The sequence below is a fragment of the Meles meles genome, chromosome 4 (assembly GCF_922984935.1).
Source record: "Meles meles chromosome 4, mMelMel3.1 paternal haplotype, whole genome shotgun sequence".
Lineage (NCBI taxonomy): Eukaryota > Metazoa > Chordata > Mammalia > Carnivora > Mustelidae > Meles > Meles meles.
Genome location: NC_060069.1, coordinates 152611002 through 152638844, shown reverse-complemented (window position 1 = coordinate 152638844; position 27843 = coordinate 152611002). Strand labels below are relative to the sequence as shown.

The 27843-nt window shown below is 38.9% G+C and overlaps 1 protein-coding gene across 1 annotated transcript in view; it reads left to right on the top strand.

Moving 5' to 3' along the window:
• Window positions 1-25592, top strand: part of PAXBP1 (PAX3 and PAX7 binding protein 1) — a 34613-nt gene extending 9021 nt beyond the window's left edge. The window contains exons 6-18 of the mRNA XM_046002111.1: window positions 1596-1813; window positions 2358-2547; window positions 6165-6288; window positions 9655-9754; window positions 9840-9955; window positions 11545-11744; window positions 13026-13170; window positions 13855-13976; window positions 15697-15773; window positions 16145-16211; window positions 20239-20385; window positions 22310-22464; window positions 24626-25592. Coding sequence (XP_045858067.1) covers window positions 1596-1813; window positions 2358-2547; window positions 6165-6288; window positions 9655-9754; window positions 9840-9955; window positions 11545-11744; window positions 13026-13170; window positions 13855-13976; window positions 15697-15773; window positions 16145-16211; window positions 20239-20385; window positions 22310-22464; window positions 24626-24743 — 1779 coding nt within the window. The 3' untranslated portion in view covers window positions 24744-25592. The remainder of the gene's footprint in view (window positions 1-1595; window positions 1814-2357; window positions 2548-6164; window positions 6289-9654; window positions 9755-9839; window positions 9956-11544; window positions 11745-13025; window positions 13171-13854; window positions 13977-15696; window positions 15774-16144; window positions 16212-20238; window positions 20386-22309; window positions 22465-24625) is intronic.
• The last annotated feature ends 2251 nt before the right edge of the window (window positions 25593-27843 follow it).

Sequence of the window (27843 nt, the reverse complement as noted above, 5' to 3'; positions counted from 1 at the left end):
GTGAAATTCCAGTAAGCTTTTAAAAGAAATATTACCTTTTGCTTTTATAGCCATAATGGTGGAAAAATTGGAGCACCCGAGTGGCTTAGAGGGTTAAGCCTCTGCCTTTGGCTCAGGTCATGATCTCAAGGTCCTGGGATCCAGCCCTATGTCAGGCTCTCTGCTCAGTGGGGAGCCTGCTTCCCCCTCTTCCTCTGCCTGCCTCTCTGCTACTTACGATTTCTCTCTCTGTCAAATAAGTAAATCGTAAAAAAAAAAAAAAAAAAGAATGATGGAAAGATTTCTGGTTTTGTACATCAGTGTTTCTCAGAGTGGCCCTTCAACCACCAGTAGCAGCAGCAGCTGGGAGTTTGTTAGAAATGCAAATTCTCACCCTCTTGAGATCAGTGAATGAGAAACTGGGTGGGGGTACACAGCCACCACTCCAGGTCATTCTGATGCACACTGAACTTGAGAACCACTGTTCAGATGAAATCTTTCTTTTCTGTAGAGCTTATTATTTCTGACTTTAGAAATTATTTTGTGGAAGATGGAGTTCTCTGTGATACGAAAACTTAACTGTAGATGAAAAGTCTATTCCTGGGTCCCTGGGTGACTCAGTGGGTTAAGCCTCTGCCTTCGGCTCAGGTCATGATCCCAGGGTCCTGAGATTGAACCCCATGTTGGGCTCTCTGCTCGGCAGGGAGCCTGCTTCCCCCTCTCTGCCTACTTGTGATCTCTGTCAAATAAATAAATAAAATCTAAAAAAAGAAAAAAAAAAGTCTGTTCCTTAATCGTTACAACAATTTGCTTTATAGAATTAAATAGAACAGTGGAAATGTTGCATAAATGTAAACTATTTTTGTTACTGGTGTTTTGACAGAATTTTTTGCAGTTTGGTTTACGTTAAGAAAATAGGGTACTTAGATGGCATTCTCTAGTCTCTGCTATCTGTTTATTCTCTACTTACAACAAGTCGTTTTTTCTCTTCCATTGATAACATGGTGGTCTTGGTTTATTCTTTTTTTTTTTTTTTTAATTTATTTATTTGACAGAGATCACAAGTAGAGAGGCAGGCAGAGAGAGAGAGAGGGAAGTAGGCTCGCCGCTGAGCAGAGAGCCCGATGTGGGACTCGATCCCAGGACCCTGAGATCATGACCTGAGCCGAAGGCAGCGGCTTAACCCACTGAGCCACCCAGGCGCCCCTGGTCTTGGTTTATTCTTTATGTCCCTTTCAATTCTAAACTTCTTTGATACTATGTTTTCCTGAAAATTATTAGAAATGAATCTAGTCAGGGTTTTGCAGGGGCAGGGGGTGGGAGGTTGGAGGAGCCAGGTGGTGGGTATTATGGAGGGCACGTATTGCATGGAGCACTGGGTGTGGTGCATAAACAGTGAATTCTGTTACGCTGAAAAGAAATAAAAAAATAAAAGAAATGAATCTAGTCATCCCATTAGAGTTAGAATGTTCATCCGGCCCTACCTTTAATTGATTCTGAAGAGCTCTGCAACTATTTATTTTAATTAACATAGTATTTGGAAAATGGTATAATTTTTGCTGTTGGTTTTTTTTTTTTTTAACCCCAATTCACATTTATCCCATTTCTTTTTCTAGGTTCAATCAAGTCAGCCCACTGAAGTGAATATGTACTACCAGAACACTTACCAGACGATGCCTTATGGTTCCTCCTATGGCATTCCTTATAGTTATACTGCCTATGGATCATCTGATGCCAAATCTCAAAAAACAGATAATACAGTCCCTTTCAAAACTCCCAGTAATGAGATGACTCCCGTTACTATTGATTTGGTAAAGAAACAGCTTAAAGACAGGTAGGGCAGATCAACTTCTTAAAGACCTGTCCTCTAGCTTTCTGTTCCCTCAGGCAACATGTAGTCTGGGGTAGCAGATGCAGAATATCGGCAACGAAGATTCACTGGCCCATCTTCAAAAGCTAAACAGAAGATGACTTCCTACTTTGTTCTGCTACCTTCTTGGATTACTTCTGTGGAAGCCTCGAAAAGTTATAAAAAATGCCACTCCATGATCTTGTTGAAGACAGTTCTGAGTTCGTACCTCTTGGACTCTGAAAAGTGTAGTCAAGATATGGGGGGAAAAGCAAAACAGATTTTGGTTAGCACACCAGATAACTTTATATGAAGTCTGTAAACTGCTTTTTTTTTTCTTTTTCTTTTTCTTTTTTCTTTCTTTTTTTTTTTTTTTTGACAAAAAGCAGTACAGATGAAAAGATGGCACTCCCAAGTATTTTTAAATTCTAATAGTGGAACTAATTGCATTATTATGATATTGCAAGAGTCCTGACAGCGTAGATTTTTGGATGTAAATGTGTTATATTTATCCTTTTGTGTTCTTAAGGTTGGACTCCATGAAAGAACTGCACAAAACAAATCGACAGCAGCACGAGAAACATCTGCAAAGCCGAGTGGACTCTACCAGGGCTATTGAAAGATTAGAAGGGTCTTCTGGGGGTATTGGTGAACGGTATAAATTTTTGCAAGAAATGCGAGGGTATGTCCAAGACTTGCTTGAGTGTTTCAGTGAAAAGGTAAGAATGCAAAAATATTAATCTCTTTGACTAAGGCAAAATTAGGGAGGTCTAGACAACCTTGTTTAGATCTTTTCTGTATTTCTCGGGAAGTGTACACTGAACTCAGCTCTAGAAGTGATGAAAAGCCATGCTTCATTTTCTTCATTAGCGACATTCTATCTTGGGGGTGGTAAAACAGTGCCTTTGCTGAAAACAAAAAAGATAAAGTGTATTTAAATAAGACTTTGGCAAGTTGTGGTTAATATAATGGTAGATTTGGCCTGCCCTGAAATATTGGATTATAAGGGACTCTGGTGGAATTTTCTTTTTTACGGTTTAGGCCTAAACTTATCTTTTAACTGTTTCTACAGATTATTCCAAATAGGCATAAAGTTGCAAGATTTTATTAGTTTTTTTTTTCTTTTAACTCTAAATAAAGTTGGTCACCATTGCTGCTGATAGTTTTTCATCTAAATAAGCCTATGCTTTGTCCATTTCAGGAACTGTAACATTGGTCATAATTTCTTTGAAGGCCTCATTTCTTCCAAGTTTGTTTTGTGTTTTTTGTGTGCTAGTCACTTGGAGCAGTTTTTTACATTGTACTGTATCGGTTATTTGCATTTTTTAAATTAGCTGTACATAGGATCCTCTTCTCAAATGGCCTCTTAATTGATTTTTCTTTTTTAAGATAAATGTATTTGGTGCATTGGTTTATTAAGCATTTGTAGACTTCGTGGTCTTATATTTAAAAAAGAAAAATTAACATCTTTGAATATCCTGTCTCTAAACTTACAAGTGATTCAGAATTAGAAGGCATATTTTCTCCTTTTTTTCTTGGCTGTGTGGATTAGTATAGAATCTGTAAGCATAGTATGTTTGAAGGAACATTTTGTCATCTCTTCTGATTACTTCAGTACCCTAAAGCCAAAGACTCAGAAAAGAACACTGCTAGCCTGTCTTCCTCATGGGTCTTGATGGTTCTAGACAGTCTGTGGTCTTATCTGTAGCGTTTATCACATTCTTGTCTTACCACCTGATTTCTGGACAAGCAACTGTAGTCTGAGCAATGATATCCCTTGTGGCAGATCACTGGCTTAGGGTGACAAGTGCAAGGGTGGGAAAGAAACCTGGGTTCGACTCTGCAGGGGCCGGAGTCAAGGTGGGAAGTAGACATAGGTGTCAGAGCTGGCGGTTTTGTCCTTCCTACTAAGAAAGTCCTTTTGAGCCCAGTGGAAATGGTGGGAGTCTAATAACTTTTTGTGGCTGGAGAAAGGATCTTTGTCTTAAACCATACTTTGTGAGGTTTGTCCCTGTGGAGTTTTTTCCTTGAAGTATATGAGCCTCTGCTTTAGAACTTCGTCAACTTAAATACTTGTAACTGTAAGCTTAACTCTTAAAAATTGATGGTAATGTGATCAACCAGATTATGTCATTCTTGAACTAAAGAGACTACTGGGATGCCTAGTTCATATGATTTTTTAGTTGCTGTTTTAGAAATAAGTAGTAGTATACTTTATTGATCTCAGTTACCACGTTCCTAGAGAAATGACTTCAGATGTGTTAATGTGGTTTCAGAGTCACTTACGGGGTAGATAATCCTTTCTTTGAAGGATGAGCATTTTCTTTCATTTTGACATTTTCAATGCATTGAGTTTTATTAAGAGACTGCTTCTAAGTTAATACTGTCATATATTGTCGCCTTGGAAATATTTAGGAATAATTGGATACATTTGAATATTCATTTTATACTATAAAAATTTGTTAAGGCCATAGAAAGATAACTTCTTTGTTTTTTCTCTGTTATGAAAGTTTAAGTAGTTTTGAATTTAGATTTTTTTAATTTAAAGATCATTTTAACGTTCCATTGTTTTGTTTCCCTGTAGTCAGTCTTCCTTCTTGGGTTCTTCACCTTAAATTTGGTCTTGAAATAAAAATAGTCAAGAACAGTTTTGAGTTTGGAGAGGGTAAAGAAATTGTCGTGGTGCATACTCTTGAGACAAAATCAGTACTGTTAAAAAACATGCAAGAGAGCTGAAAAATGTGTTTGAAGGTTTTTATTCTCAGAATTTTCTCAGCTTTGTAGAAAGGCATTCTGATTACCTAAACAGAAAACTTACATTATAAGTTTTTAATTTTTATTTAATTTAATTTTTAATTTAATTTAATTTTTAACTATAAATTGAATAACTCTGCTGCAACCTTAGGTGTGTAGCTCTCACAGTAGAGGAATGTTAATAATCTCCAGGACTGAAAGAATGCACCTTAGCTATATAGGTACATTTACTTTTCATCCTGTGTGGTGTGAAAAAAATAAGGGGGTGGAGAAGTGTAAGTCCAGTAATACAGCACTAAATGCTTAAAAAAAATCACTCATTGTAAATTTTAAAGATAGAACCTGTGGGCCCAGCTGTCTAAGATAATCAGTGCAGATTTGGGGACATTGTTGCCCATGGTGTGGCATATTAGAGATTAAAATAACTCCACAGTTTGATCTTTCTGTGAACATTTGCTACTTTTCCAACAGAATCATGCAAGTGTATAAAATTGCTTTTATTACAGACATCTTTGAATTCCACCTACCTTTTTTTATTTTCCATTGCAGTCTGTTCAGTTCAGGAAGCTGCTCTAACACTTGGTGCCAGTGTTCCCAAACTCTAAATAATGTGTTTTCCATTTGCACTAACCATCAGGAAACTAGAATTTCTGGTTTCCTCAGGTATGTGTAGTGGTTGTTAGTGTTTTGTGAAAGTTTCATAGCATTTGGTTTATAAGATAAGATATTGATAAAGTTTTCTGTTTTGTTTTTTTCCTTTTTAAGTGAGGTTTCCTTCTATAAGCTTTTGTACTCTGTATGAACCGAGCGAATGCTTAGCTGTGGTTATTAACCTGGAAAAATTCATTGACTTCGTAAACTGATAATTCATGTGATGAATTTTATTATTTCATTACAAAATACGGAAAAATTTAAATATTTACTAGCTGTCTGAGTTTGAGATATTGATACTAGGTTAGTGAAAGCTGGAAATGTTGCTTCACTACTGTAAGGGAATGCAGTTCACATTTAAGAGTGTGTAGTAAAGCTACAGTGCAGTGTGACATTCCTACATTACCGTTAAGGTACTTGGCACGTACGAGTGGCAGAGCAGTTTAAGTGTCCAGAATTGGGCAGTTAGCAGACTCCCATTCTTACCTGCTCATGGAGCCCTTGCCCTTTTTTTTGGTACTGCACAGCAATAATGGTTTATTTTAAGCTACACAAATTCTGAGGTAGATCATGCTACTGGAAAACTAAAAATGGACTTAAAAGACTTGCAAGTACTTTATTCTGAAAGAAAAGCACTACAGTTTTTGACATTTCTTTACTTGCTCTCTTTACTAATACTGAAGTGTTAAGTTTCCTAACCAAACTTTTACTCCAATAACTAGGCACTGGACATTATAGCTGTATATATGGATTAAAAGAAGAGATGTTTCCCAAACATCGTAGAACTGAATTGCATTTGTGTCCCATTGGGAGTTCATGATTGTTCTGTCCATAGAGGGTACTTTTTCAGAAATCCGGAAATAGTGTGGAACCCTCAACTAAGTAAGCAACTGAGGAGTTTGGTGTTACGGAGTGTGTTGTATTTTTACAGGTGCCACTGATTAATGAACTTGAATCAGCAATACATCAGCTGTACAAACAGCGAGCTTCCCGCCTTGTCCAAAGACGACAAGATGATATTAAAGATGAATCTTCGGAGTTTTCAAGCCATTCAAGTCAGTCCATCTTGAAGGTTTTTATTATTCATTAAACAACCTTGTTTACCTAGTGCAGCCTAATTGAAAATTAGAGAGCTTAGCGCTTTTTTTTTTTTTGCCTTTTTTTTTTTTTTTTAAGGAAACACATTTCCTTGCTCTTGTGTCAGGTAGTTCTGAAAGTTACAACAGCATGTCCTTGGATTGTGTTTAAGAAAATAAGAGTGTTGCAAAGGAGGTCAAAAATGTGAACTGATATTCTATCAGTCTTATTCTTCTGTGGACATATTTTTTCACTCTTCAGAGTATAGAGAAGATAAGAGCACTATTATATCTTAAAACCACTATCATTTGACCCCAGTTAATCCCCCCCCCCCCCCATTTTCATCCTGTTCATAGCACTAATACAAATGCTATTATTGGTCAAAGTGAAAGATTCTGAGTTTGGGGACAAGGAAAATACTGAGAGGGGGTTTTAGTGACATAACAAATGATACAACTCCAAGATGAGGGGATTTTGAGCTTTACATTTTGGAGAAAAGCAAATTTTTTTTTACTCTTTAGTTTGCTTTTTATACTGGGTTTTTTTGTTTTTTTTTAATAAGTTGCCTCCAGTTCTTGAAATTTTAATGTAAAAATTCAGGAATTTGGTTTATATTCCTTCCATTAAGAGATGTGCTATGGAAAACCAAAATTAATTGGAAACCTCTCATTAAATAGTTTAGCTGAGATTCTTTAACCACGAGTTTTAAACCTTTTAATTCCATTTTTCCATTGTGCTCCATATTCTTGGGTGCTCTGCTAGGGATTTTCCCAGCCTGGAAAAATGTGGCTTCTTTTGGCATCTCTTTGTTCCCTGTGTCAGAGTTCTAAATGAGGCGTACATAAGAATTACTGTAATATTAATTTAAAATGCAGGTTTCTTGGTCCTGTCCCCAAAAATTTTTGCTAGGTCTTGGATGGTGACCAGTATCTTCTTGTTAAACAATCAAAGGGCCCTAGTGTTACTCTTTTTGAAAACCTTGCTTTGTCACACAGGGTGTCCCCTAAATTAGATGTTGGATCTTTGAGAAGGCATCCTGTGTGCAGGATGGGTTTTGGACCATTGTGAAGAGGTGATCATATGGCCCTCAGAGCTGAGTGAGACTCAGACCTGAGACATATGCATGGCTTTGTCCTCTTATTTTTGCCACACAAACTTAAATTGGTTTGCTGCCATATTGGGCACCTCGATGACTAACGCAGGCCTTCTAGATCACTTTAGATCCTGGCAGAACCAGATTTCTGGGGCAGATTACAGGTAACCTATGAAAGAAAGTTAATTCCTTTTTAAATTAAACGGTCTGTATGAGCTGTGCATCTCATCAGATACCTTTTCCTGCCCGTTATCTGTTCTTTATAATTTGAAGCTATTTATTTACATGATATTAGAAGTAAAGGTTGAATCATGTATGTTAATTAGACTGAGAGTTGGAAAGAAATTGAAGAGTAACGAGAAAGAGAAAAATACTGCCTTGGAAGGAAATATTCATTGTTAAACATTGGAGGAAAATTAAATGGGACGCTAAAGTATCACTTCCATTTCTGATCTTTTTTTTAAAGAAACGAAAACCCCTGCATTTCATCTGCTGAGATTTGTGAACTTCCCACAATTACTGCATGTAGTTCTTAGAGAGGTGAAGGAGGCTATCCCTCGAGTCATCTACTCTCATCTCTCTGTCATGTAGTATAGAATCTTACGAACATTGCGACATTTTAAGTATTTATGATAGCAATGAGCATTCTTTAAGATATCTCTTGAGTGAAGGATACCCTGTAAAGAGACAGGAATCATTTCTATAGTTTGGGACTTGAGCTGATTCACCTGTGGTGTGTGAACTCATTTGAGGTACAACAGGGGCATCTTTCTTGTTTACCGTGCTCATCTTGCTTTATAATTGCTGAACTCTGGAACGTCCTTCCTGATGTCAGAGCGATTTTGAAGTATGAATGAACAACTCAGAAAGTCAGCTTTTAAAAATACTTGGGTCTCTGACAGTTCGGGTACACTGAAATAGAGCGCTAATTGGGGTTTTGTTTTTTCCTCTTGCTGCTCTTGGTGACACATCTCTGATGTTGGGGAAGAAAAATGCAAAAGCCTTAAATTGGTGTCTTTTATTTTATGTATGATTTTCCCTGCATCATGTCCCTTGGGTTGTTTGCGTCTGTTACAGTCCCTGTGTTACAGATTATCTTCATAAAAATGTAGAAATGAGGGAAGTATTACAGGTATTGCCTGCACTCCTTCTCCTACCCTAGACAAGAGATTAGAGGACTATTCTCTGGAGAAAGAGAATGGGTCCAAAGAAAAGACCCTGAGACGCTATCTGGGAGCCCCCAACGCAAGACTGTCCCAGGGACCGGATGGAGAGACCTTTTAGTTACCTCCCACCTTTGTCCACAGCACTACCAGTTTCGTTCTTTTATATGAGGTGGTTACCGATCATAGAAAGAGCAGCACGCACAGTAGAACCAAAGGGACTGAGGAAACAAAGGCAATGCAGGCAGCAGAAGAAAATATAAAATAGACTTGCTGTCCTTCGGAAGGTAATAGGAGGTGCCCTGCATGTGCCAGAAGTAGAGGATGCTGTAGAAAGGAAGTATTCTCAGAATAAGAGCCATCTCTTAGCAATTAAAAAGATAGTAACTGAAATATACATTTAAATAGGAAGGTTGGAAGCTAAGGCTAGAAAATTGTCCCAGAAAGTTAAAAAAAGAGAGAGACAGGAAATAAGCAAAAAAAGAAGGGAATTGTGCTTTGAAAGAGTTTGAGAAAGCATAGGTTGGTTCTCGTGGATCCAGTTTTCATTCTATATGTTGATTCTGCCCTTTATTCTAGAAATAGTAATGAGAATAAGTTTCTACACAGCAAAATCAGAATAAATAGGAAAAATTATTAAACTCCTGAAACAAAGCTGTTTTCTCATCCTTCCTACCCATGTTTCTTTTCTGTCATATCATTCAATATATGATGCTTAACTTCTTCCTTTAAAAGTAATTTATTATTTTTCCCTTTGCGCAGGTAATTTTGATTTTTAATTTATTTGGTCATCATGATAGTATCAACCAGTTAGTTCTGTTACAAGTAGATATAAAAATAGTGATGAAGCCCAGTTGTTTTTGTGTAGGGTTATTGAACTCTCCATTTATTTTTCTACTCCTTTTCATGGGTACACAGCATAATACTGAGATTTGCTCTAAACTAGAAAACTATCTGGTTTACCAGTTACCACAGAATCCTGTCGTTGAGATTAGCAAACAGTCTATCATTACAGCTTATTCTGTGCAAACTCTTTCCTCAAGATTGTTGAAGGAAGGCTTTTAATTTTAACCATCGTTGTTTTACAGATAAAGCTCTGATGGCACCAAATCTTGATTCCTTTGGGCGAGATCGGGCACTGTATCAAGAGCATGCAAAACGTAGGATTGCAGAACGGGAGGCCAGGAGGTAATTTTAAAAATGTTTGCTGTTGCTTTGTTTGCAAAGGGAGGAATCTTTTATCTGGTTTGGGAACATGATGTTTGTTATTTAGGACTCGTCGGAGGCAAGCCAGAGAGCAAACCGGTAAGATGGCAGATCACCTTGAAGGCCTTTCCAGTGATGATGAAGAAACTTCTACAGATATTACAAATTTCAATCTGGAAAAAGGTTAGACATTTATTTGGAAGTGAGATTCATTGCCACTTCGGTTTCTACTTGGGTGTGCTTTTTACCGTAAGATGGTGTGAAATTTTGTGGCCCTGAATTGGAATCAGTCACTTTCTTCTTAATGGTAAAAACTTGCACCCATTTTCATTAACTGAATATAATGATGATGAGGTCTCAAAATAGTGATGACACCTGGTCATGGGCTTTATTTAGTGCTCATGTCAGGCGAACATGATAACACGATACTACGGAAACTAGTACTTGTGTAATAAGTGATATTACTTTTCAGAACCATAGAATTTTAAGTGACAAGAAAAAAAAAGTGTTTCCTATCACAAGAATCGCCCTAATGCATCCTGTCCTAGGAATGTAGAGCTCGGACATGGGACACTCAGCCCTGAAGTAAACTCCTGATTTGGGGAGTTCTGAATAATTTCAACCAAGATGAGTAGTTAATACTGTTATGTGCCAGGCGTTTCTAGAAGAGTCTTCAGAAGTTCTTCATTTCCCACCACTGGTTGTGATTATTTGGAATTCTGTTGACTGCAAGCCATTTGGAACTTAGTTGGAGAAGTCTATTTTTCTCCCACTTTTTATACTGAATCTTTTTAAACAGAGATTAGAAAGAATAGCACAGTGATCACCCATGTACTTGTCACCCAGATTCAACAGTTCTTACCATCATTTAACCAAGTTTGCCTTAACTTTTTGAAGGGTGTGTGTGTGTGTGTGTGTGTGTGTGTGTGTGTGTGTGTGTGTGTGTGTTGAACCTTTTGAAAGTAGCCTGTAGACACCATGATACTTTAAACACTTGAGCATATTTAACTGAAAGTTCTTTATATTGTGTCTGTTTAGTAGCAGTTCCCCCAAAACAAAACTCTTGGGACTGTTTTTGTGGATTATTCTGTATTTTCCAAACCAGGATCCACACAAGATTCCTGCCCCACTTTGGTTGTTGCATTTTTCCCCTAGAATTAATGAATGTCCATGAGTACCTTACACATACACGCATTCCTATTGTTTGTTTAAGACATTAAGTTTTTGAAGAGACCAGGCCACTTACCTTGCTGAACTTCCTACATTCTAAATTCTAGATTTGTCTGTTTCCTCATAGTATTAATTTGTTTTGCCATTCAGTATATTTCTGTGTAAGCTGCCATTTAGGTCTGAAGACTTGATTAGACTTGATCACTGATCATGATGTACATCTGATACTTATACAGGGATTTGTGGACTGAAGAGTAATTACGTCTTGCAATTACTCATGGTTAATATACCACAGTGACTGAAAACTGAACTGGCTAGTTGGGGGACAGGTGGGATTTAACTAAACTCTGGGGACCGGAAATGGCACATATTGGAGCCATGCAAATGAGCACTGCCTGCACTCTGGTTTGCATAATAGACGTTTGAAACCTAAACTTATCTCTGTTTATGCTTTCTGTTAAGTTGTGATTAGTAATGATTTCTCTGTTAATGAGCTTATCTGATACTGAAGTTATGCTGAAAACACTGAATTGTGTTTTTTCTTCTACATACTAAGTTACGATTCTCTGTGGGGTTTTTGTTGTTTTTATTTTTGTCTTTAGATCGCATTTCAAAGGAGTCCAGCAAAGTTTTTGAAGATGTCCTTGAAAGTTTCTATTCAATCGACTGTATTAAGTCCCAGTTTGAGGCATGGCGTTCAAAATACTATCTGTCCTACAAGGATGCTTATATCGGTCTTTGTTTGCCAAAGCTATTCAACCCTCTGATACGGCTGCAGCTTCTCACTTGGACTCCTCTTGAGGTGAGTGGCTTGTGTCACTAGTACAAAGCAATATAACATGGTACCTGGGTAATTTTAACCTCAAAGCTAGAGGGGAGGTTGGGCACAGGGCTATAATACAAATTGTATAATGTCGCGATCTTTTACGCTCCCTTCCTTCTCAAGAGAGCCCTTTGTGACTTTCAAGTTCCATACAGTGCTTCTCTCAGTTAACTAAATTGACATGTAGTGACACTGGGATGTGAATGTTGAATAAATAGTCAGACCTTAGTCCTTTGATCCTAGAAAATCTTGGAACCTCTTGGGAAAGCTGGGGGAGGCAGATGTGAAATGAGGACCTGAACTGAGTCAGGGATCATGGAAATTGGGAGAGTCAAATTGACAAATTTAGGAGGTGGAATCAAGAGGACCTGATGGCCTGGTATATAAGGGTCCTATATAGGTTTAGTGATCATGTTTAAGAGAGAGTTTTGGAGGTTACCTGCAGGTGGACAGAGCCATGGGTGCGAGTGAGATTAGCTGGGTGGAATGTGTAGACGGTAAGGAGAAGAGGGCTGAGGTTGGAGCCCTGGAAACAACTGAAAAAACTGAACCATTTGGCCCCCAGCTGGCAGTTGTTCCTTGCCAGACCTTGTGGAGTTTCACCCTGTGCATGTGTGTCTTAGTACACAGCAGAGGTCAGGGGGACCTGTGTGCATTTTGGAGTTCTTTTTCTTTTCTGCCCCACAGCTTCCAACTGTCTTGGCCTCCCTGAACTCCAGTGCTTGTCTCCACAACTAAGCGAGACTGCTCTGCCTGTGACCCTGCCGACCCTGCTCGGCACTCTCCCTCCAGGGGTTCACTCTCCCTCCAGGGGTTCACCTCATTTGATGCTCTCTCTTTGCGGGGGTAGAGGGGGTGGTCATAGTCCTGTACTGCGTGTATCCAGTGTCTGAAAATGGATGTTTCATGTACTTTGTCTTCAGTTGTTTACGACTAAAGGTTAAATCCTGTTCCTGAGTTCCTCTTACCTGGGCTAGAGGCCTGTGACCCTGCCGACCCTGCTCGGCACTCTCCCTCCAGGGGTTCACTCTCCCTCCAGGGGTTCACCTCATTTGATGCTCTCTCTTTGCGGGGGTAGAGGGGGTGGTCATAGTCCTGTACTGCGTGTATCCAGTGTCTGAAAATGGATGTTTCATGTACTTTGTCTTCAGTTGTTTACGACTAAAGGTTAAATCCTGTTCCTGAGTTCCTCTTACCTGGGCTAGAGGCAGAAATCTCAAGCATTTTAAATGTTTTGCTTTTAATACTCTTTTTTTCTAGGCAAAATGTCGTGACTTTGAGAATATGCTGTGGTTTGAATCTTTGCTGTTTTACGGTTGTGAAGAGCGAGAGCAAGAGAAAGATGATGTAGACGTTGCGCTGCTGCCCACCATTGTGGAAAAGGTGATTCTTCCGAAACTAACAGGTAGAGATTTCTGAATTTGAACATTTAAACACATGAGTTTTCCAAATCTGTTTTTGCAAGTTTTTAACCAGAGCGTATTCCCTCATAGAAATTATATTACAAATGATAAAATAACCACTGGGTTTAGAGGTGGCTAAAGGGTGGACGTCTCTTAACCTAGGACTGGAGACCACCTCGGGGTGGGCCTAGCATTGGAGGCAGTAATTGATCCATAGATAAATTTTAGAAACTCTGAAACACTACCTAAAGCAAAACCAAATACAGTTTTGGCAGGGGGAATATGTTTTTTTCTGGGGAGAAATTTCATTACTTCCATCAATTTCTCAAAAAAGATTAGGAATCATTGGTATGGGAACCTATTTAAAATATTAAAAATAAGTTTCAAGTTTAATTAGGAATTCTGGTTGCTGGGGCATATCCTAGGATGTAGAAATCCTCTGTTCCCTGCCAATCTTTATAAATCACCCAGCAGCAGAGAATAGAATGAATCTATGTCCTTCTCACATTTGCCTCATCTTCAACGTTCCCACAGTTAAGAGGACAAAGAAGAGTGGACCATATACTCTAGAGAGAGAAAAAGTAAATCAGGATTGGCATTTGTAAGTTGAGGACTGCTTGACAGCAGAGTTAAGTCCGCTGCAGTTTACTTCTGTGTCTCAACACATCCTGCTTTTCTCTTCATAGTAATAGCTGAAAATATGTGGGACCCTTTTTCTACAACACAGACTTCAAGAATGGTTGGAATTACACTAAAATTAATAAATGGATATCCCTCAGTAGTGAATGCAGAAAACAAAAATACACAGGTAATTTAATTGTTCATTAGCTGTGAAAGGTTTTTTCCCTCCCCTCTTCTTTCAAAAATGAGCAAGAGTTGGGGCATCTGGGTGGCTCAGCTGTCTAAGCGGCTGCCTTCAGCTCAGGTCATGATCTCAGGGTCCTGGGATCAAGCCCTGCGTCCAGCTCCCTGCTTTGACGGGGAGTCTGCTTCTCCCTCTCCCTCCTGCCTCTCCCCACTGCTCTTGCGCACGCGTACACTCTCTCTCTTTCTTGCAAATAAATAAAGTCTTTTTAAAAATTAAAAAATGAGCAAGAGTTGATGGAATGAGTGGTTATGTTCTAAGGCTTGCCAGAAAATCGGATTCCCTCGGGCCCTCTGGTCCTTTATAGCCCGAAATATATGAGATTTGAGATAATCGTTTTTAATTTTCACCTCTCTCTGGCAAGGCGATGTCATTACCCCAGGTAGCCTCTCATCCTTCTCACTTCCCCACTTCCCACTAATCAGAAATCCCTTTAAGAATTGTTTTGGGGTTTTTTTTTTTTTTTTTGGAAAAAGAAAAATGTAAAACTACTAGAATGGGTAACCGTTGATGATTTAACTGTTAAAATATTAGAACAATGTATAAAATAACTAGTTTTCTGGGGCGCCTGGGTGACTCTGTGGGTTAAAGCCTCTGCCTTCAGCTCAGGTCATGATCCCAGGGTCCTGGGATCGAGCCCCGCATTGGGCTCTGCTCAGCAGGGAGACTGCTTCCTCCTGTCTCTGTGCCTGCCTCTCTGCCTACTTGTGATCTCTGTCTGTCAAATAAATAAAATCTAAAAAAAAAAAACAAAAACAAACAACAACTAGTTTTCAAACATCACGTTGTTGCTCTCCCTCCCGGCATTCTTAAGTAAGCAATTTAAACACAGAAAGGGTGCTCTTTTTTTTTTTTTCTTTTTTTAAAGATTTCATTTATTTATTTGAGAGAAAGAGAGAAGGTTTGAGTGAGGACTGTAGAGGGAAAGGGAGAAGCAGGCTCTCCACTGAGCAAGGAGCCCAATATAGGAGTCGATCCCAGGGCCCAGACAGAGATCATGACCTGAGCCAAAGGCAGGCTCTTAACTGACTAAGCCATCCAGGCACCCTGGAAAAGGTGCTGTCCATTGTCATTTTCACTGGCCTCCTTTTGAGAAGATTATGTGTTTGATTTTAAATCTTAGTGATACATAGTAGCCTGAAGGGTTCATAGATTTCTAAGTGGCTTCAGTGCCTGGTAGTTGAGGGCTGAACTGGGAGTAGTGAGTATTGACTGGAAGAGATTATGCTGAGTGAAATAAGTCAAGCAGAGAGAGTCAAGTATCATATGGTCTCACTTATTTGTGGAGCATAACAAATAACATGGAGGACATGGGGAGATGGAGAGGAGAAGGGAGTTGAGGGAAATTGGAAGGGGAGATGAACCATGAGAGACTATGGACTCTGAAAAACAACCTGAGGGTTTTGAAAGGGGGGGGTAGTGGGAGGCTGGGGAACCAGGTGGTGGGTAATAGGAGCACTGGGTGTGGTGCAAAAACAATGAATACTGTTATGCTGAAAAGAAATTTTTTAAAAAGTGGGAAAAAAAAAGAAGACCTTAATGCCTTCAAGTAAGGAAGGTAAAAAAAGCAGAAGACTGTTGACTTGCAGTTGAATACTGATTTAGATTAAAATTTAAGTTTTATCATAACTCTTATTTAAGTGTGCTGTTTTTAATTCTTTAGGTGTACCTAAAAGCCCTCTTACTAAGAATGAGGAGAACGTTAGATGACGATGTTTTCATGCCCTTATATCCCAAAAAGTAAGTAACTCTCAGAACATTAAAGATTTTCCATTATCTTCCAGAGAAGGCTTCTTAAGTTCTAGAAAAACTAAAGGTAGCTCGAAATACAAACCATACCTATTTAGCATAAACCTGTAACCAAAGAGACTAGCTCAGTGGAAAAATTGTTCCGTTAAGCAGACTAAAGCAAATAACGCTCTTTGTTCTCCCTTTGTGTCTGTTAGTAAATTTCCATTTTCTTTTAAAACCTATCTTCTGGAATATAATTATTTGAAAATTTGAAAAATTAATTTCTTTTGTTCAGCTATTTTACTTGTAGAAATCTTTTCCAGGAATCAGATGGCACTTAACATATAAAATGTTTGCTCATGTTTCTCTTTTTCTCTTAGTGTCTTGGAAAATAAAAATTCTGGGCCTTACTTGTTTTTTCAACGACAGTTTTGGTCTTCAGTTAAGGTATGTGTCTCCAGGCTATCTAAAAGACTTCAGATTTTGTTTGACTCAGATATTTTGGAAGGCATTTTGCTCTTTAAGAAAATCTGTAGGCTTAGGGGTGGGAGGTTGGGGGAACAGGTGGTGGGTGATGGGGAGGGCACGTTTTGCATGGAGCACTGGGTGTTGTGCAAAAAGAATGAATACTGTTACGCTGAAAAAATAAATAAAAAAAAAAAAATCTGTAGGCTTAGATTGACGTATGTATATAAACTCCATTTTACAAACTAATTTTATTCCAAAAGTTGATTGAGGTGTGATGTTTCCACACAAGAAAATGTATTGAGTTCCAAAGCAAGGTCCAAACTAGCCAGCAAAATGCCTTCCTAAGCCACAGTTCTTTATTCAGCGGGTAGAATACCAGCTACTTTTCTAGGTTGGGGAATATAGCGTTGAATGTGACAGAAGTGGAGCCTTTGTGGAGTTTATAATCCAGCATAGGAGGCAGCAAACCGGTATTATCTCAGGTATGGTGAATCCTGAAAGGAGAAATTCAAGGTAGAATCGAGCACAGAGGGCACAGAGACCTTGACTGGTGAGTCACAGAAGGTCCCCGACTGCCCCGAGGAAGTGCTATTTGGATTATTAGACCAGAAGAGTGAGTGGGCTGGCCCTGAGCTAAGGAAGAGCAGCATACACTAGACAAACTGAGAAAAGTCCACGATGGCTGGACTTGGGGAGCAGATGAACTTCCCAGATGGTATAGAGCTGTAATTTACACACAGACCTGTGTTTGCTGTCCAGATCAAGATGCATAACACTTCTTCCATCTCCCAAATTCCCCATGTCCCTTTGTAGTCACAGCCCACTGCTGTACGGTGGCCTCCCCTTTTTCTTGTCCTGTGGTTTTCTTTGAAAAGGTGACTTATGAATGGAATTATTTGTCTGGCTTCATTCACTTAACATAATTTTTTGAAATTTATCAGTGTTGTCATCTGTTACTGGTGGTTAATCTCTTTTACTGCTAAGTAGTATTCCTTTGTAAGGTAGATGATGCCTCAAGTTGCTATATTTTTTTTTAATCCTTTCCCCAATTGAGGAATAGTGGATTTTTTCCAGTTTGGAGTGATTATGAATTAAAGCTGCTGTAAGCGTTTGCATAGTGGCCTTTTCTGGGTCTGTGAGTTTACATTTCAGTTGGGTAAATACTGGCGCAAAGCTGGTTTTCCTATTGACAATATATTAACGTTACCTAATTATACCTCATTTTCACCACATACCACAATTGGTATTGTCAGTTTTGTAGTGATGGTTTTTTTTGTTTGTTTGTTTTAAGTCATTCTACTAGGTGTGTAGTGGTCTTGTTAGTCTTAATTTGTGTTTCTGTAAATGACTGACGATGTTGAGCATGTTTTCATGTGTTTATTTGCTATATATATATGTTCTCCAGTGAAGTATCTGTTCAGATCTTTTGCATTTTTTAAAAAAGATTTATTTATTTGAGAGACAGAGCAGGGGGAGGGGCAGAGAGAGGGGAAGAAACAGACTCCCTGTCCCTGCTGAGCAGGGAGCCAGCCTCAGGGATCCTAGGATCATTCATGACCTTAACTGAAGGCAGACGTTTAACCGACTGAGCCACCCAGGCGCCCAAATCTTTTGCATTTTTAAAAATCGTCTTACTGAGCCTTGAGTTCTGTATTCTGGATACAAATTCTTCATATCAGGTTTATGACTTGTAGAGTTTTGCTTTTCTCCTGTGCGGCTTATCTTCATTCCCATAGTGCAGAAGTTCTTCATGTCGATGATGTCCAGTTTATCACTTCCTGTCATGCGTTGTGCTTTGGGTGTCATACCTAAGAAATCTTTGCCTAACACAAGACCAAAGTTTTTCTCCTATCCTTTCATGTAGATAGTTCATAGTTTCAGGTCCATGATCCATTTTGAGTTAATTTCTACCTAAGGTATGGGGCCTGGATTGAACTTCATTTGTTCCAGAACTGTTTATTGAAAAGACCGTTTTTTTTTAATTTTTAAAATTTTTATTTTAATTCCAGTATAGTTGACGTACAGCATTGTATTAGTTTCAGGCAAACAGTATAGTGGTTCATCCATTCTCTGCATTACTCAGAGCTCATCATGATATATGCACTCCCTAATCCCCATCACCTGTTTCACTCATCACCCCGCTCTCCCCAGCTTCCCTCTGGGGACCATCAGTTTGTTCGCTATAGTTGAGTCTGTTTCTTGGTTTGTCTCTCTCTTTCCTTTTTTTTTCCTTTGCTTTTTGTTTTCCTGAATTCCACATGAGTAAAATCCTATTTGTCTTTCTCTGGCTGACTTAATTTCATTTAGTATTATACTCTGTAGCTCTACCCATGTTGCAAATGGCAAGATTTCATTCTCAATGATGGCCGAATAATATTCTGGGGGTGGGGTGTGGATACACAGCCAGATCTTCTTTATCTACTCATCAGTCTATGGACAGTGGACTGCTTCCATAATTTGACTATTATAAATAATGCTAAGGCTATCTGTATTGAATTGCTTGTGTACCTTTCTTGAAAATTAATATTGGTCATGGAAGGGGCATTCACAAATTTTTATTTGTGAATTTTTAAGATTGCCACACCTTTATTGTTTATCTTGTTGAGTTGTCACAGTAGCCGATAACTAGACACTGTTTTCTCACTCTACTCCTGGGACGGCAGGCACAGAATAACCAGCCCAGAGTCATTCCTTTGTTCAGTGTAGAAATGGGAGTCTAACTGAGGCCAGTCTCACTGATGAGATCTTCTCAGCTGGGGTCTGTGAAATAATCAATACCCAATGCCCCTAGTCCTCCACTGAGCGTAGTGAATTCTCTGTTCCCTGCATCCAGAATGGTACTTGCTGTGTACCATCTTTTGGAAAATTAAGTAAGGAGTCACTCAGATTCCTTTCTGTAGGTTTAATTTCTCTCAGAACCCTGCTTGAGAATGACTCCTCCAGAGCTAATGCTCATGATCATTGAGGAACTGTGAGGTCCAGAAGGTGATGATGGCAGCTTGGATTAGGGGGTGGCAACAGGGTCTGAGAGAAATGAACACAGTGGATGGAGGTGGTCAGACAACTTGAGGGAGAGGTGAAGAATGACATCTAAACTTCTGACCTAATCAGTTGATTGGATAATGTTACCACGAACTGAACTGAGAAATACTGAAATACTTGGGAATTTTTATGGTGAGTGGGTTGGGAACTCCCATTTTATAATACTGGCTTCTAATTTGCATGTGTTGAGCTTGAGCGGTTGAAGTGACATAGCTCAGTTCAGGTTTGCGAGATCTGGTAAACATGCCGGTCATAGTCAAAAAGAGAATTCCATCTTCTTGTGGATGGTTGTAGGACTCACTTAACCATGATTTTGAATGAAGAACATTTATCGAAGGATCAGTAGTACTTGGTATCACAGTGGAAGATGTTGTGTTTTTGCACTGGCCTATAAAGTAGCCACTAGCCCTGGGTGGCTATTTATGTCTTAGTTAATCTTAATTAATTAAAGCTTAAAATTCATATCCTCCGTCATTTGAGGCAACTTTTGGACCCTTTAAAACTGTTAATTAGTACTTCGGCAAAACATGGTCCACTGTATTTCAGAAGGTGTTTTACTCTGTAACTGTTTCCTTTGACTTCATTTAGTTGCTTAACAGTGCCTTCTAGAAACAGGTCTGATGTGTGGTTGCCAGAAGTGGGGAGTCCGGGGTTGGGGGATGAGGTGAAAGGGGTCGAAAAGTACAGACTTCCAGTTACAAGGTAAAATAATTCTGTGTGTATGTAATGTACAACATAGTGACTGTAGGTAGTAATAATGTGTCGTATATTTAAAGCTGCTGAGAGAGTAGATCTTAAAAATTCTCATCACAAGGGAAAAAATAGGTGAGGGATACTAACCTTACTGTGGTGATGATATCACAATATACACTTAGATCAAATCATTATATTGTATAGTTTATATAATGTTATGTGTCAGTTATATCTCAATCTGAGGGAGAATAATTTTCTTTTCTCTTTCTAGCTATTAGGGAATTTTCTTCAGTGGTATGGCATTTTCTCGAATAAAACTCTTCAGGAATTGTCAATAGATGGTTTATTAAATAGATACATTCTCATGGCTTTTCAGAATTCAGAATATGGAGATGACAGCATCAAAAAAGCTCAAAATGTGAGTTAAATGACATGTGTTGTAATTTTTAAAGCATGTAAATTAAAATGAATCATTTCCTTTGTTAGAAGAGAGATTTTAGAATTTTATGAAAAGTCCTTTGATTATGGACCTTGGTGTAATGTTGACAGTTTGTTTCTCGAGTAGTTCTGAACCCCCTCAGCATTTCTTACATAAAAATGTGTACTGCAACATTTGTATCTGTCCTTCTATATATCTATTATATCATTATTTTGGCAGGTAGTAACAAAAGTTGTAATTTTAGAATAATAAATTTTTAATAGTTGGATGTATAGTCCCTTTCTCATTTAAGAAATAATTTTAATTTTATTTTGTTTTCTACTTTATGGGAGTTACAGAGCTTCATCTTTTTTATTACTATTATTTTTTAAAGATCTTATTCTTTTTTTTTTTTTTTAAGATTTTATTTATTTGACAGAGAGATCACAAGTAGGCAGAGAGAGAGGAGGAAGGAGGCTCCCTACTGAGCAGAGAGCCCAATGTGGGGCTTGATCCCTGGACCCTGGGATCCTGACCTGAGCCGAAGGCAGAGGCTTTAACTCACTGAGCCACCCAGGCGTCCCAAGATCTTATTCTTAAGTGATCTCTGTATCCAACATGGGGTTTGAACCTACCACTCTTAAATCAAGAGTCATATGTTCTACCAAGAGGTCCAGCCAGGCACTCCCAATTTCTCTTGTAAAAAAAATTTTTGAAACAATTATAGAATTAAAACTTGCAAGTATAAATCAAAGTTTTTTCCCCCTCAACCCTGTCAAAATAAGTTTCTAACATGATACTCCTCTGCCCCAAATCCTTTTATGTCTATTCATACATACATGGACATTCTTACGCATAATTACAGTGTAACCATCAACATCGTTGATCTGTTACACCTAAGCTTTGAGACCCTTCAGGTTTTGTCAGTTATGTCAATAATATCACATCCTTGGCAAAAGAAGTTCCCAGATCATTTTGGCATTTAATTGCCATGTCTTCTTTAGTCTCCTTTAATCTGGAAGAGTTTTTGTCTTTCCTTGACTTTTACAAAACCTTGACACTTCTGAAGATGATGGGCTAAATATTTTGCAAAGTGTCCCTCAGTTTGGGTTTGTTGGATATTTTCATGAATGGATTCAGATTCTGCATCTTTGGCAGGAACTGTCCCAGATTTCATCTGATTCCCTTCAGATTGACCTCCGTGACCTTGTAACATGTCATCTCATTTTGGGGGAGCACTTTCTTGCTTTCTGGTGCATGATGTTCCGGGCTCATCTGCTTGGTTGGCCCCAGCCAGGGAATCAGTCATTTCTCCAAGCACGCCTGGGTTCTTTAGTGGGAAGCTTTCTCTGCCCACTTGACTGAATCCTCCTAGTACACTGCCCTTGCCCAGGTGCGGTCAGCCTCAGCTTGCTTGGATTTTGTACCAACACCATGCCCTGCTCTTGCCCTAAGCTGCTCCGCTGCTGCTCTCTTGACCCCACTCTGGGCCAGCATGGGTGCCTCCTCACTAAATTGTTGGGGATGGGGAGGGGCTACAGTGTGATATTTATGCTGCACATGTTTTTATATCAAAAGCTGGTGATAAAAGGACAATTCAGTTCCTTTAGGGCTTCCTGGAATACAGGAAAATGAAGCATTTGGTTATCAATTTTATGTCCCTAATTTACTTAAATATTGAAGGTTATTTATCTCTTATTTTGAGTACCTATCTGTTGAAGTTAAAAATACAGATATATTCAGGTATATTTGTATAGTTAATGTGGAAGGTCAGGTTTAAAAGAATATCCCATCAAAGCGATTGGCTATGTATAGTTCAATAGGAGGCCTTCTAGTTACACACATTATCCTCTTTGTTTAGGCTCAGCTTTTAGATACTTTATTTTGTTTTAATTGTTTTATTTTATGTCTTTCTTCTTCATAGGTAATCAGTTGTTTCCCGAAGCAGTGGTTCATGAACCTGAAAGGAGAAAGAACTATTTCTCAGTTAGAAAACTTCTGTCGGTACCTTGTACACTTAGCCGATACAATCTATAGAAACAGTATCGGGTGTTCCGATGTGGAAAAAAGAAATGCAAGGTAATTTTTTGTAATTGTTCAATGAAATAGTGATCTAGAGTTTTTAGTTTTTGTCACATTTAGTATTATTAAAATGTCTTAGAGTCGTGTTTATATTTTATTTTAAATTGTGCATTGATTTGGTATTGGTAAACCCACCAAAAAGAACCATCATTTTTTTCTTTTTTCAGTTTTACCTAATCTTTTTTTCAGTGTATTATTTATGAAGGTATTAGGAAGGACTTCTGATTAATACCAGCTCTAAGGCAAATGAATGAACCATGGTTTTCTAGGTCTCCTCCCTTGAAGAATTGGGGGAGATTTCAGGCTCTTAGAGTGTCATGGATCTTAATCTCTGGAGGTTCATGATACAGATGTAAACCCTCAAAAAGCTGGTCACTGAAACTTAAGTATATTAAAGGTTATATGCCAGTTTGAGACATTTGTGCTCTGTGTGAAGTTTTCCTTTATCCGTATCATAGACTAAAGGTCATCACTCATATGATTTTTGGGGAGCAGCTTGTACATACATTTTACCAGGGGTTGCAAGGAAGGAATGAATAAATGAACCATTATTCTTTTTTTTTTAAGGTTTCATTTGATATATTCTTCCTAATGTCAGAGTTTTTAGAATATACACCATTAGGGACCCCTGGGTGGCTCAGTGGGTTAAAGCCTCTGCCTTCGGCTCAGGTCATGATCCCAGAGTCCTGGGATCAAGCCCCGCATTGGGCTCTCTGCTCAGCGGGGAGCCTGCTTCCCCCACCCTCTCTCTGCCTTCCTCTCTGCCTACTTGTGATCTCTGTCTGTCAAATAAATAAATAAAATCTTTAAAAAAAAAAAAGAATATGCACTATTAGTTATACCCCTCTAACAAAACGTTTTTCTTTCCCCTCATTTCCTTTCAATGCAAAAACCTTATTTTCTTGAGAAAATTTGCTACCTCTTAAAATAAAGTTAAAACCAAGTAGATAGTAAAGATTTTTAGTAGTAAAATACTTCTGTCAGGTGCATTTTGATTTATATTTTAATTTCGTCCTTAGCCTGGGCCATTTTGATTTATATATACTTAACTGTTTTTGTTGGGAAGTTAAATATCGACAAAGGGGATTCACTTTTCTACAGAAAAGAAATTCAGCACCTATGATAAGCATCTGCTGTGTGCAGAGCCCATAAAGTAGTTTCCCTGTGGGTTACCAAGTTTTACAAATATAATCCTTCCCTAAAAGCTGCTTGCTACAGTTTTGCAGAGAAGAGACAGCTAATAATGTCACATTGTGTGCTGTTTCTCACCACAGTGCCAACTGTTAAAACAGTCATTCTTTCTTTTTTTTTTTTTTTTTTAAGATTTTATGTATTTAGTTGACAGAGCACAAGCATGGGGAGTGGTAGAGGGAGAGGGAGAATGTGGGGCTTGATCCCAGGACCCCTGGGATCATGACCTGAGCTGAAGGCAGACGCTTAACCAGTTGAGCCACTCAGGCGCCCCTGTAACAGTCTTTCTTAAAGTGGTGCCTGGATCAGCAGTGCCAGCATCAGCTGGGAGCTTTGTTAGAAATGCAGATTCTCGGGCCCCACCCCAGACCTACTACTGAATTTGAACCCTGCGGGTAGGGCCTGGTGATCTGTGTTTCACCAACCCTCTAGGTAATTTCGATATATGCTGAAATTTGAGGCCTATTCAGAGTGACAGCTGGCTGGGGTGACGGAGGAAGCCAGCTTATCCTTTCTTGGTGAATTTAGGAAGAGTGGAGATGATGCTGGGTTGGGGATGAAACACACAAACACATTTGTGTTCTAGATATGTTCTGAAAGACCTGGGACTCTGGTTTGGAAGGGAATGGGAGGCAGGGCTCTAAAGTAATTTAGCAATAGACTAGTTTGTTTTCTTTCTAGGTATCAATGGAAATCATTGAATGAAATTTTGGGGTGTTTATATTTTGGAAAGTGGATATTTGGTCTCCAGGCTAGTCATTTAAACATATACAAGTTTTGTTTTATATGGATAAATTTATTTTATTTCTTTATATGCTATGGCTTGCTTACCTGTCTTCTTTAAAAATGTATGCTCGAAAAAATTGATTGCAAACCTCAGAAGTGGCCATAAAGTCAGTAACAAATTTTCCTTTGAAGGCATCTGTATTAAGTAATAAGATATTGACAATTTTTTTTCTTTTTTTAGGGAAAACATAAAACAGATAGTAAAACTCCTTGCAAGTGTTCGCGCTCTGGATCATGCTATGTCAGTTGCAAGTGACCACAATGTGAAAGAATTTAAGTCTTTGATTGAAGGAAAATAGACCCTGTTTGCTTTAATACCATTCCCAGTGTATAAATTTTGTATATATGTAAAGTTTCTTAAACTGTAAAATACTGATTCTTGTTTTAATACAAAGAACATTATTAATATTCATTACCGTGTCCTTAAATGCAATTTCTTTGGAATGAATGGAATTCACATTATTTCCAGGAAGCCTATTCATGTTTTCCTTACTGCCTGTCATACTCTGTTTACAGAACTATTTTATACGGTCATTCAGATTAACCCTCTCAGTTCATTGTTCTCTGTAAACGATGTGTGCAGTGTAAATTGTGTAATTATGCATATATATATTTATACCACCATGGAGTTAACTTTCACACTGGAAATTTGTGGTGTTTTTCTACAGAGTAAGCCTTTTCACAGCAGGAAATTACTCAGTAGCAAATTGTCTTAGGGAAATTACGACACTGTTGCAACAAAAGGGCTGGCAAATGACTAAGCGTCCATCACCTTTTCGGTTAGCAGTGCTATCACTGTAGCTTTGCTGCCTTAAAATTGAGAGTCGAGTGTGGACTTAGTCAGTGGGTGAATGGAAACTTTCTTCCCTGAATCAGCGTAACGGTCAGATATGGGTTGACTGTGAACTCTAAATAATATATGCAACATAGGTTTTGGAGAACACGGAAGTTTAACTTTGGGAAATAATAGCCCCACAAACCTCACTGCATGGTTTTGGGCTGACTGTCCCGTCTCTTGATTTTACCCCTGACCAGCTTACAAAAATACATGCATTTGAATTTTAGTAGTCTGTCATTTTATTTAAAATCCCACATATGTGAGTTATATATGCAATAAAGAAAATGCCTTGCTGATTAGCTACACCCAGGCAATTTGATATCCTTGGTCTTCTATAATGTTTATACCATGTTGTAAATATTCAGAGAACTTGTTTTAAAGTTTATGCTTTCTGATTCTGTGATTTTCAAAAGAGGAACTTTTTGGAAATTAAGGACTATTGTTTGATAATTATATATGTAATTAAGCTTTAGCCAAGCATTAAATTAATTTTTAAATAGATCCTTTGTTGTATTTTGCTGGTGACTGACTTTGGAGCATTTCATATGACTCTAACATAGACTAGTAGCGTGCGTACCCTTGGCCAGGTCAAATAATATTTATAACGGTGGCGGCGTGCACTCTTAAGTGCTTCGTCACTGTTATCTTTATTGTAGGAACTTTCCTTATCACTACATATTCATTCTGTTACACAATAGTGGCCTACTAAATAGAATTCAAATGAGAACGTCAACAGAATAAGAACACATAAACATGTATACAGAGGACATGCGCATCATGTGTGCTGGTTCGACTGGTGATTTTTCCTGTGTCTACTTTTAAGGACTTCTGCAGTAAGCTTGGAGACTTTATCCTGGGCAGTCCCTCAGGCTGTTTTGGTTTCAGGCATAGGTTTGAATACCCATCAAGGGACCTTGATGGAAGGTGAATTCAGCGTAGATGTGTGCATAAAACAAGTAGCTCTCCTATCTCAGCTGGAAGAAGTTTTGTTCCTGAAATAGCCACAGTACATCCTTTCTTATGAAGGGAATTGGCAAAAGATAGGGGGTGTGACATTTTAATAAAGCTAAAGGTTTGCTTCTTCAGTTTTTCCTTTTAGATCAGTCTTCTGGATTAACTCCAAAGTAGGTGAGAGGAGTTTTTGCAAAGGAAAGCTATTTTATTGAGGCAATATAAACCACAGTCACAAAGACTGCTGGCGACATTATAGTATGTGCTGGTGGAGCCCCACCCATGTCCCCGAGGACCCGCTGGGGTCCCGCAGGCACCTGCAGCTCTGCCCCCGGGCTTTCTCTTGGCTTGTGCATCTGGCTGGAGCGTCCACCAGATAATGTCCCAGGGAACAGCCCTCAGCTAAAGAAGGGAGCGGGAGGAGAAATAGCCAGGAATTCCAGTCCTCCAGGGAGCAGTCGATGAGACAGCATTAGATAATACGGCAGATCATTGAGGGGGAAAGGGGGAGGAGCTGGAGGAGGCTGCCCACCAGCTGCGAGACCATGAGGCAGGCATGACGTCTGAAGCAGGCATGGGAAGAATTAAAGTCTCATGAAAGACAGAGAGCTCAGCAAGGCTGATGGGAAGTCCTCAACCCAGAGCTGCTGTTCTGAGTTTAGGTCTCCAGGAGCTGGCTTCCCACTGCACTCCGTCGTCAGTGCCAGGGTCTCCTTGTGGGAGACTTGGGGAAGGGCAATTTCAGATCTACTGTACCAACTCCTAATCTCTCCAGTATGTTCTCGTCATCTCCCAGAGGGCTTCAGTTGACTTGAGTCATAGTTGCCTGTGGTGATGATAACATCATCTCTTGGAACTGGCCCCCAGATTATGCAACCTCACAGTGAGCACTTTCCTCATGAGAGTATGCTAAAATGTAAAGCCAGGTTTATTGAGGTATAAATTATAAACAGTAAAGTTAACCCTCTAAGTGCGTACAGTTCCATGAGTTTTGACAAGTGCCTCATTTTGTTTTAAATGCTAATTTCTGGGGGGGGGGCTGCGGTAACAGGGTGATTGGGCATTAAGGAGGGCACGTGATGTAATGAGCACTGGGTGTTCTATACAACTCATGAATCACTGAACTCTACCAAACTAATAATACACTATATGCTAATTAATTGAATTTAAATTTTTAAAATGCTAATTTCCCTTGAAACCATGAAAGCCTTCTAAAAATGGTCCGATGTAGAGCTGCAAAATGAAAATTTTTCATTACAATCTAATGTTGTAGATTGCTACATTGTAGTGGTTCTGTATTGTTACAAGAATTCATTTCTAACATGGTAATGTCCATATAGTAAAGGGACTCATCATTCACCAATTATAATAAGATTTTGGTCTGTCGTTTCAAGTAAATGAAAATAAGAATAGTTAAAACACCAGAACTTCTGCGTGAAGCGAGAACAATGTAATGTCTCTGAATGTTTGGGAGGCCTTGTGCTTTGATAAGGCTGTTATTGTCCAAGATGATTTGGAGACTGCCCTCCAAAGCGGTTCAGATAGTGGGTTCACAGTTGTTGAGCGTGGCTTCAGACTACTGGCAAAGGTGGACGAGCTAAGAATTGTTC